Below are 10710 nucleotides of genomic sequence, written 5' to 3' on the forward strand. Positions count from 1 at the left end.
ACTGAAAGCCCCTTGTCCTGGGAAACTTCAGAAACAGATGACAGGCCACAAGGCTTATGCCATAAAGTAAAAGAAAACTAAAAATTTCACTTGGAGCTCCCTGGCTGCCAAGGCAAAGATGGAAACGCTGCATGTAATGAAATGTTTACTGTCTACAACAGCACCGTCCAGTAGAACCTTCCACAAAAGTAGAAACAGACTGCACTGTCCAGTATGGCCATGGTTAGCCATGTGTCTGCACGACACTTACAACGTGGCGGGCACAGCAAACAAGTGAAGTTCGTTTTATTCTATTTAAATTTTAGTAGCCACGTGGCTAGTAACAAATGTTCTAGACAGCACAGCTGTGTGACAGAAAAACATTCTCCCCTGAAGGCAAAAGGGAGAGTGAGATCCGCCTACACACCCTTCTCATCAATACCTGTGCATTGCTACAGGTGTTGCTACAGTCCTGCCGTATCCTAAACCCCAGTCACACGTTCACTCACACCGTTCTCAAAACCACCCAAGGAAGCAGCACTTTTCGTATCCCCAGGCTCCGCGAGGGACCCTGCTCCTTCCCTTGGAACCAATCAGGGCAAATGGCCATGTCCCTGCCTCGCCGAGGGAGACCTGGGATTCTGGGCAGCAGGTGGACAGGACTACAGACAGCACGGGGAAGAAAGAAGAGGTGGGGAGAGCAGGGAACCGGGGTTCCCACATGCCCCAGCCACCGCCGCCACCTGACTGCCACTGACAGCATGGAAAAAGTGAGCCATGCGTAAGTGTCACCCCTCACACTGAAGGAAGACTGTGCCTGCCAGGTGACAGAGGGCACCTGCTCACCCTTAGACATGGAGCTGGGGCCAGGCCTCCCATCCGGGACAAAAGCCCCTGTCACGTGCGCTGTGTGTGGCCCCCTGATGTCGTCACCAGCCTGGACTGAATACAGGGACCCTGAGCCTGCCAGGCCCCTTGGGCTCCGGGCAGCAAGGAGTTGCCCCCGCCCCCCACGCACACTCCGTCTATGACTTGGAAGTGGATGACTCGAGGGTCAGAAATAACCCCACCGTCAGCCCCTGAATGCCACCCCTCCCCTCCCCTCCATTCCCAGAAAGTCTGGGCCGTGAGTCAGAGAGAATCGTCCAGAAGGAGACTAGGCCGCAGATCCACTCCATGGAGTTCTCGGATAGATCGGGGGCCTGGGCATTGCCATGTGCTTCCTGCAGGCCATGCTGGACCCAGGGCTGCAAAGAGCTGAGCCATGGGGCTCACGGAGGAGTGGGGGAGAGAAGATTCGGGGCACAAGGGAACGGGGAGAACGAGAGCCAAGCCCCACTCAGGGGATGACAGAGGGTGATGCCCCCTTGCGGGGTCTCGGGTCTCCCAGCACAGCGGGCACTCAAGTCAGCAGGAGGCAGAGGCCAGTCCAGAGAGGATGATGGGGACACGGCATTAGGGACCGAGGCTGCCCAAGTGTCCGATGGCCCTCCTTATTCACTCCCTCAAAATAGTCCGGGGCGCCCCCCGCCCCACCGCAGGCTGAGTCACTGACCCCTTCCCCGGGCAGAAGGGGATGAATGAAGCTCCCCTCCTCCTCCCCGGCCCGAAGGACATGTAACTGACTCCCCGGGACGCAAGAGTGACTTCCACAGCCCTAAAAATAACCGAACCACTTAATGCTCTGAACATAGCCCGCCCGCCCCACCCTGGCCCACCCCCAGCCAGCGAGATAAAGGCAGCTGCCGGGGCTGCCAGGGGACAGAGACCCAGAGCCAGGGCTGCAAGAAGGCACCTGACGGCGGAGCCCACGGAGCAGACCAGCCCCCCCCCAAAGCTCAAGAGCAACGGCAGACCCCCAGGCCACCCTGTGACAGTCCCCACGCCCCCCACCAGCCAAGCAGGACCCTCGGTGAGTCAGCTGCCCGCTCTGTCCTTCCATGGCAGGACCGGCTCCCAGACGGCGATCCCGTGTGGATCCTGCGGGATGGGGTTAGAGGGGTGGCTCTGAGCAGGGAAAGGGGGAGCAGGGGCACACACGGGCAGTGGGTGTAGGGCAGCAGATGTCTCTAATCAGGCTGTGCCCTCCTGGGCCTGGCGCAAGCCCTCTGAGTGGCCACCGCGGGCCCAGGCCGGCAGAAGAAATAGGTTCTCGCCAGCCAGGCACCGTCCACAAAGGCTTTTCGGGAGCCCCTCAGAAACTTCCTGGCAGGAAGGTGCCAGGCAGGCCCAGGGTCTGGAGGAACCAGCGACAGAGAGGAAGAGGGCATGGGCCACAGGGCCCAGCAAGCGGGCCGAGCGTGCAGGGCTGAGACAAGCCCTGTGCCAGCTGTCGTAGGTCAAAGTCCTAGCATATTTGGCCCCAGGGATAACTCCCTGGGCTGGACTGAGCCCAGCAACCCCCGGATGTGGCCTAGAGCCTGGGCGTGATGACCGCCCCAAGCCAGCGTCTTGCCCAGTGCTAAAGCCTTGGGGGCCGAGCTGCGGGCTCGAGGCCGGGCCGGGGACTAGTTCTAAGTCTGTCCAGAAGTAAAGCCATCCGGGGCCGGCTGGGCGGAGGAGGAAGCCTGGGGCAGAGATGGGTGGTTCTGAGAGCCTGGCTGAGCCCTGGCAGGCCATTCCCTGGGCTAGCTCTTGGGATCCACCTCACCCTAAGTCTTGTCCCAAATCTGAATTCCATCCTCACCCTTCCCCTGCCCCAGGGGAAGACAGACAAGGGTGCAGGAGATGAGGGGCAGGAAACTGCCTCTGCCTTCCTCAGCCCCCCCCCCCCCCAAGACAGCTCCTTGCCCCTCCAGGGACCTGTTTCCCTCCGAGTCAGTCAGTGACCTCTGAGGTTCCCTTGGTGCGACTCCCTCCCCTGGATTCTGGGGATTCCTGGGGGTGGGGGCGGGGTGGAGCTGCTGGCTGCTCGGGCCACACTGGGAGTGACAGGAAGGGGCAGGTCTGCCTTGGGCAGACACTGAGGTGGGACTGTAGCTGAAGGTTCCAGAGCTCACACTCCCCAGGGGCTCCCACACCTCTGCTGGACACGACTGGCCGGCTGGGCAAGTGGTCAGCTTCCCCTCTCCTCTTTCTGAGGCCATAGAAGGAGCTCACGCCCCCACCTGCTGTCACTGTCCCTGCACCTGCTCTACCTTTCACCACAGGGAGGTCACTACTTGACAGCCAATGGCCTGGCACCCACTCAGGAGGCAGGATCGGGGAGACCAGGATGACAAAGAGGATGGGCTGAACCACGAGCAGCCCAGGTCCCCACTGGCTGAGCCCTGGGTTGCTGTTCCGAGGCCAGGACCTCAGCTATATTTAGCCCCAAGTGTAGAACGCAGCAGTGGGTCAGGGTCAGTGGGGGAGGCGGTTGGGGGGGGGGGGGCGGTGAACATTCTTTCCCTAATGGCCTCTGGGAACTATCAAGACACCTGTCACAGGACCGATAAGACAGACGTGGGATGGAGAGCAGAGGAGGGTTTGAGAGCCTGGGATGGAGAGCAGAGGAGGGTTTGAGAGCCGAGGGGTAGAACTAGGGAGAGACCACGTCCTGGTGGAAGCTGATTCTTATGGGAAGAAAGGAAGCAGAGGACCAGGAGCCAGGTGCAGGGCCCAGTGATGATGCAGGCCTGCAGGAAGAGGTCTCAGCTGAGCCCTTAGAAGGCTGCCTGCTTGTACGCGACTGGGGAGGGGTCTCCATGCGCCAGGGGTGGGGCCCTGGGCCCACTGTCCACTACCCTTTGGGTGTCACCTTCACATTTTCCTGGGAGAACCTGCTGGGGGACAGAGGGGCACCACGCCAGTTAGAAAGTTTCACACCTCCCACCTTCTTTCTTGGGGACCAGTTCCTAATCGGGGTCTAGGGACCCTGAGCCGGCAGTACCTGACACTCACTCACTAGGATCCGACTCTGGGCCCCCGTTTCCCCAACTGTAATTACAAAGGGTCTGGCTAAAAGACCCTGATTAGCCCCCATAAGCCCAGATCTTCTGAGTCGTGGGACTACAGCACAAAAACCCTAACCTGGGATTCAGAATTTGGCTCTGTCTGACCACAGGACATCTGGTGAGCAATCCCCCTCTCTGGGCCTCCACTGCTTCCGCTCTGGCGTGGGCTGCCGCCTCCCAGAGTCTGGGAAAGGTTGGAGGGAGTTGTGAGCCAAGGCTGGGCAGAGTTCCCGGTCCAAGAGGCAAGTGCGCCCTCTGGTGTTCAGCCAGGGGAATTTCACCTCTGTGGGGAAACCCAAACCCCAGTTTAGGGAACTCCCTCTCCATGACTAAGACTCTTTAAGTCAGTATTCCCCGGGGCCACTTCCTTGGGAATCTACCAGGGAAAACTGAGTTTGCCAAAGGTGATGATGAGACATATTCAGTTTTCCCGCTGGAGGCTTGGACATCCTTTGTGGGGTTGAAGGAACTAGCTTTGTGGCCAGCAGTACCCTGCCTGCTCCCTAGCAATCCAGGTGACCCCAGGGAAGTAGAATCCCACCTGGATGGATGGGTCCACAGGTATGACTTCAAGACCTGTTGCCCACCAACCATACAGGTGGCAAAGTGAGGTGCAGGCCCAGCTGACCTGGCGAGGGGGTCTCTAAGCTGCTCCTGGGCCCTGTCCCCTGCCACTTGTCCCCAACCCCAGTCTCACTTCTGCCCCTTCTCCCCAGAAGGATGGCCGACGCCCAGACCCAGCTGGCTCCCTCCCCAGTCATCTCCATGACGACGGCACAGGACCTGCCCCTCCCCTCGCCCCCAGCCCCAGAGGACCTGCCGCTACCACCTCCCAAGGAGTCCTTCTCCAAGTTCCACCAGCAGCGGCAGGCGAGCGAGCTGCGCCGCCTCTACAAGCACATCCACCCCGAGCTCCGCAAGAATCTGGCCGAGGCCGTGGCTGAGGATCTGGCCGAAGTCCTGGGTTCCGAGGAGCCCACGGAGGGCGACGTCCAATGCATGCGCTGGATCTTTGAGAACTGGCGGCTGGATGCCATCGGAGAGCATGAGAAGCCGGCTGCCAGGGAGCCCGTGCGGGGCGGCGACGTCCAGGCCACTTCCCGCAAGTTTGAGGAAGGCTCCTTCGCCAACAGCACGGACCGGGAGCCAGCCGAACCCCGGCCGGCCGGAGGGGACGTGCGTGCAGCCCGCCGGCTGTTTGAGACAAAGCCGCTGGGTGAGCTGGGCCAGGCCGAGGCCCTGGGGGCTGCCGTGAGGGAGCCTGCGGCCAGCGGGGACGTGCAGGGCACCAGGATGCTCTTTGAGACCCGGCCGCTGGACCGCCTGGGCTCCCGCCCCTCCACCCAGGAACAGAGCCCCTTGGAGCTACGCTCAGAGATCCAGGAGCTGAAGGGCGACGTGAAGAAGACGGTGAAGCTGTTCCAAACAGAGCCGCTGTGTGCCATCCAGGACTCCGAGGGCGCCATCCACGAGGTCAAGGCCGCGTGCCGGGAGGAGATCCAAAGCAACGCGGTGAGGACCGCCCGCTGGCTCTTTGAGACCAGGCCTCTGGATGCCATCAACCGGGACCCCAGCCAGGTGCGGGTGATCCGGGGGATCTCCCTGGAGGAGGGGGCCCGGCCCGACGTCAGTGCCACGCGCTGGATCTTTGAGACACAGCCTCTGGATGCCATCCGGGAGATCGAGGTAGATGAGAAGGACTTCCAGCCGTCCCCGGACCTCGTCCCCCCTGGGCCAGATGTGCAGCAGCAGCGGCATCTGTTTGAGACCCGAGCGCTGGACACCCTGAAGGGAGAGGAGGAGCCCGGAGCAGAGGTTCCGCCCAAGGAAGAAGTGGTCCCTGGCGATGTCCGCTCCACCCTGTGGCTATTTGAGACGAAGCCCCTGGACACTCCCAGAGGCAAGGTGCAAGTGGGCCACCTGCAGCGGGTGGGGCCCCAACAGGGGGAGGGGCTCCTGCATGAGCCCCCCTCTCAGAGAGCCCCCCTGGAGGATGGTGTGAAGGGGGACGTGAAGACCTTCAAGAACCTTTTTGAGACCCTTCCCTTGGACAGCATTGGGCAGGGCGAGCCTTCCACCCTTGGCAGTGAGAGCAGAGCTGAACCTGGGCAGTCCCAGGCCACAGGGTCCCCAGTGTACGCCATGCAGGACAGCAGGGGCCACCTTCACGCCCTCACCTCTGTCAGCAGGGAGCAGGTAGTCGGGGGTGATGTGCGAGGCTACAGGTGGATGTTCGAGACGCAACCGCTGGACCGACTTGGCCGCAGCCCCAGCACCGTCGATGTGGTGCGGGGTATCACCCGGCAGGAAGTGGTTGCCGGGGACGTCGGCACGGCTCGCTGGCTCTTTGAGACTCAGCCCTTGGAGATGATCCACCAGCGGGAGCAGCAGGAGCGACAGGAAGAAGAGGGGCAGAGGCAGGAAGGCCCCCGGCCCGAGGCACCCCCGAAAGGCGACGTGCAGACCATCCGATGGCTGTTTGAGACATGCCCCATGAGCGAGCTGGCGGAGAAGCAAGGCTTGGAAGTCCCAGATCCCACGGCCCAGGCTGAGGCACGGTCCTGCACCTGGATGTTCAAGCCCCAGCCCCTGGACAAGGCAGAGGGCTCCAAGGAGCAGCATCTACAGGTCAGCCAGGTCCAGGCTGGGGAGAGGCACACGGACGGACACGTCTTCGAGACGGAGCCGCTGCCAGCCTCCGGCCGTCCTTGTGGAAGGGGGCCCATGCGATACTGCAGCCGGGTGGAGATCCCCTCAGGGCAGGTGTCTCGGCAGAAGGAGGTTTTCCAAGCACTAGAGGCAGGCAAGGGGGAAGAGCAAGCATCCAGGGTCCCTGCTGAGCCCATCCCCGCAGGCTCGGTGCACAAGTTCACCTGGCTCTTTGAGAACTGCCCCATGGGCTCCCTGGCAGCTGAGAGCATCCGAGGGGGCAACCTGCAGGAAGAGCAGCCCGTGAGTCCCTCGGGCAACGGGATGCCCGAGAGGCAGGAGACTGCAGCCGAGGGGACCCTGCGGGCTCTGCATGCCACGCCCGGCGTCCTGCACCATGGAGGGATCCTCATGGAGTCTCGAGGCCCGGGTGAGCTCTGCCTCGCCAAGTACGTGCTCCCAGGCCCAGGGCAGGGCCGCCCCTACATCCAGAAGGAGGAGCTGGTGGCCGGTGAGCTTCCCAGGATTGTCCGCCAAGTGCTACGCCGGCCAGACGTGGACAAGCAGGGGCTGCTGGTGCAGGAGGACCCAGCCGGGCAGCTGCAGCTCCAGCCACTGAGGTTGCCAGCTCCGGGCGGCAGTGGGAGTACTGAAGACATGGACCCCAAGCTCCAGCAGCTGCTGGCTTGCAGCCTTGGTACCTCCATGATGAGGACGGGACTGGTGATGCAGGAGACAGAGCAGGGACTAGTGGCACTGACCGCCTACTCCCTCCAGCCCCAGCTAAGCAGCAGGGCCCCTGAGAGGAGCAGTGTGCAGCTGCTGGCCAGCTGCATAGACAAAGGAGACCTGAGTGGCTTGCACAGTCTGCGGTGGGAGCCACCAGCGGACCCAAGTACGGTGCCCGCCAGCGACGGGGCCCAGGGGCCGCCCCCAACAGAGAGCATCATCCACGTTCCCCCACTGGACCCTGGCATGGGGATGGGGCATCTGAGAGGCCCGGGGGCCACCCCCAGCCCACCTCAGGCCACTGCGAAGGCCGCCCCTCTGGCTGGGAAGGCTGCAGCCCCGACTTCACTGAAGGTCACAGAAGAGCAGAGAAAAGGACACACTGGGCACACGGGGGTGGCAGCCTTGGCAGAGGCAGAAGGAGCCACGGCCACCCCTCCAGGCCCTGGGACCCCAGACCTCCAGGCCGCCATGCAGAGCCTGCGAATGGCAACAGCCGAGGCCCAAAGCCTGCACCAGCAAGTCCTGAACAGACACAAGCAGGGCTCTGCCCCCGCAGCCACTCCCATGCCTGTCCAGGATGGCCTGCAAGTGCCAGCCTCCGCCACTGGCGCTCCCCACAGCAACACCAGGCCTGTGGCTGGAGGTGACCCCGGGATCCCAGCAGCCCCCAGAAAGGTTAGTGGGGAAGAGAAAGCACTGCCCAGAGGGCTGCCTGGGGGGTGGGGAAGGATTCAGGATGGCATCTACACCGCTCACCCTGTGCGGACCTGCAAGCCACCCAGGGTCATCCAGCCTCCCAAGGAGCACGCCCAGCCCGGGGTCAGGGAGACTGCCCTCAGGGCCCAGCCTCCCAACCCACTCGGGAGAGGCCCAGCTCAGATTCTTGAGCCACAGCACGAGGAGCCAGAGGGCCACCACACACAGAGGTCCAGGAGGCCTCCGGGGAAGGTCACGGCACAAGTTTCCCTGGGTGGCCTCCAAGCTCCAGAGAACGCCCTGAAGACTGCCCCTCTAGCCCGCCACACCCTGGCCTCTGGGCCCCAGGCTACAGGTGCCAGCCTGCACTCCCATAATGCCTCTGTTCCTCCCCCTCCTGCTCTCCCAGCTGCTGTGACAGGACCTGCCTTCCCAGCCCGAGCCCGTCCGGAGGAGGACTCCATCCAGCAGGCCTCTGAGCCCCTGCCGGACCCCCTTCTTCACTCCCACAGCAGCCCTGCTGGCCAGAGAGACCCTGGAGGGTCGCAGACAGAGACCCCCAGACCGGAGCCTCCACGGAAGAAGCCTCAGGTGCCCCCCAAACCTGCGTACCTGGCCCAGATGCACCCCCCTCGGAGGCTGCCCATGCCCTCAGCTCCATCCCACAGCTCCTCCTCAGAACCAGAGCAAGGAAACAGACAAGGTGAGCCGGGGACAGCCATCCTCCCAGCGACCCAGGTTCCCGTGACGACAGGCCAGGGCGGAAGGCCTCTCCCTGGATGCCCCCAGGGACACAGCCAGCCCAGCCCTGCACATGGCTTCCCCACCATGGCCTCCAGGCCCAGCAAGAATCAGGCTGTGAGAAGCAACGCCCAGAGCCCTGAGCCCCCTAAGCTCAACGTTCTCAACTGTGACCTCAAGCCACCGCAACAGGGCTCCAGTCCCCCAGGAAGGCAGCCCAGTGGAGACGCCAACGGGGGGACCCCTGAGAGCCCTGAGGCTCCACGGGGAAGCCAGCAGGAGCTCCAAGGCCTCCTGAGTCAGGTGCGAGCCCTGGAGGAAGAGGCTGCAAGCAGTGTGGATGTGCAGGCCCTGCGGAGGCTCTTTGAGGCTGTGCCCCAGCTGGCAGGGACCACCCCGCAGGCTCCTGCCGCCCCCCGCACGCCCGAGGCCTCGGTGGAGCAGGCCTTCGGGGAGCTGACACGGGTTAGCACAGAGGTTGCCCGGCTGAAAGAACAGACCCTGGCCAGGCTGCTAGACATCGAAGAAGCTGTGCACAAGGCCCTTAGTTCCATGTCAAGCCTCCAGCCAGAGGTTAATTCTAAGGGCCATACCCAGGGACCCCAGGAGGGCCACAGTGCCCACAAGGTCAATGTCACGGCCAGCAGCAGAGCCAGGCCCAGTGGCTCTGGGAGTCAAATTGTAACAAAGAACCAAGCACGGGTTGCAGGCCACCCTGAGGCCGAGGGCCAAGCTGAGCTCAGAAATCAGACAGAGGCCAGAGGTCAAGCAGTCTCCACTGTCTCTCCTACCAGGAGGCCAGAGACATCGAGAGACGATTTGGGCCTCCCTCGAGTCCTACCTTCCAGCAGAAATTCACCCTCCTCCCCGACCTTCATCTCCATCCAGTCAGCCACGAGGAAGCTTCCGGACGCTTGCAACCCTAAGGGCAGCCCTGATGTCTCAGGGAAAAGCACACGCTCATCTCAGGACTTGGGCCAAGCCGAGGCTAGGAAGGTCAGCCAGTGCCCCGGACAGCCCAAGCCTGCGCCGGCCTCAGCCAGCCCTCCGTCCACGGGGCGGCAGAAGACAGTGCTGGAGCTGCAGACGGGGCCGGGCGGCTCCCAGCGCTACGGAGCCACAAGAACCGTGACAGAGCAGTATGAGGAGGTGGACCAGTTTGGAAACACCGTCCTCGCTTCCTCCACCACCGTCACGGAGCAGGCAGAGCCGCCCAGAGGTCCAGGCTCCCCTCTGGGGCACCACGCCTCCCCCCTGCTGCGGCACTTCCTGCACAGCCCTGCTGGGTTCAGCAGTGGTCTGCCAGAGGCCGACATGGCCTGGGTGCCCCGCAGCCCCTCCCAGTCAGCTGCCCAGTGAGCCCCTCTGTTTCCACGACAGCCTCCTGCTTGTCATGGGGCTGTCACTGTCCAAGGCCCGAGGACTGAGGCGGCTGCCTACCTCTAGCACACACAGGGTGAGGCCCAAGGAGAAAGGACTTCTGTGGGCCAGTTGCTCGTGTGGCTTCCATTCTTGCAAAAGGGGGAAGAAGGGCTGGGAAGAGGCCCACTGAGCAGGGCAAGCTGCATGTGGAGGGTATGCTATGTACAGACATGCACACGTACCCCACCCAAGCCTGGCCCACGCACCGACACACGTGAGTCTGCACACCGCTGCCAGAGTAGAAGCCCCCACACTCAGCCTTTGCGTCTCTTGTTAGGAGTCTCACTGTTCTCAGCCATCTGCTCTCAGTCCCTGGAGAGGACCCGGGCCAAATGCACACAGCACCAGTCTCTGTTTGGGATTGGTCCGAGGGCTCCGGAAGGCCCTGGCTGCCAGCCCCTCCATCCCCATCACTCGGCTGCTACCCCAAGGTCACCCAACAAGGGTCAGCAATCAGCAGCATCTTTGGAAGCCCAGTGCACACTGCCTGCCTGTGCCCCTCCCTGCCTCCCACTCTGCACCCCACATGGAAGGATACAGTCTGAATAAACTCATT

At 62.9% G+C, this 10710-nt stretch overlaps 1 protein-coding gene across 3 annotated transcripts; it reads left to right on the forward strand.

The window, feature by feature from the left end:
• Window positions 1-1759: 1759 nt before the first annotated feature.
• Window positions 1760-10167, forward strand: XIRP1 (xin actin binding repeat containing 1). 3 transcript variants are annotated; one of them, XM_062200670.1, is made up of 3 exons: window positions 1760-1891; window positions 4631-7970; window positions 8401-8487. In XM_062200670.1, the coding sequence occupies exons 2-3, from the start codon at window positions 4635-4637 to the stop codon at window positions 8407-8409; spliced, it is 3345 nt and encodes a 1114-aa protein (XP_062056654.1). In that variant the 5' UTR covers window positions 1760-1891; window positions 4631-4634; the 3' UTR covers window positions 8410-8487. The 3 variants fall into 3 exon arrangements, with proteins under 3 accessions (XP_062056654.1, XP_062056652.1, XP_062056653.1); XM_062200668.1 differs by having other exon boundaries at window positions 4631-10167; XM_062200669.1 differs by having other exon boundaries at window positions 4634-10167.
• The last annotated feature ends 543 nt before the right edge of the window (window positions 10168-10710 follow it).

Source organism: Lepus europaeus, chromosome 9 (assembly GCF_033115175.1).
Source record: "Lepus europaeus isolate LE1 chromosome 9, mLepTim1.pri, whole genome shotgun sequence".
Classification (NCBI taxonomy): Eukaryota; Metazoa; Chordata; class Mammalia; order Lagomorpha; family Leporidae; genus Lepus; species Lepus europaeus.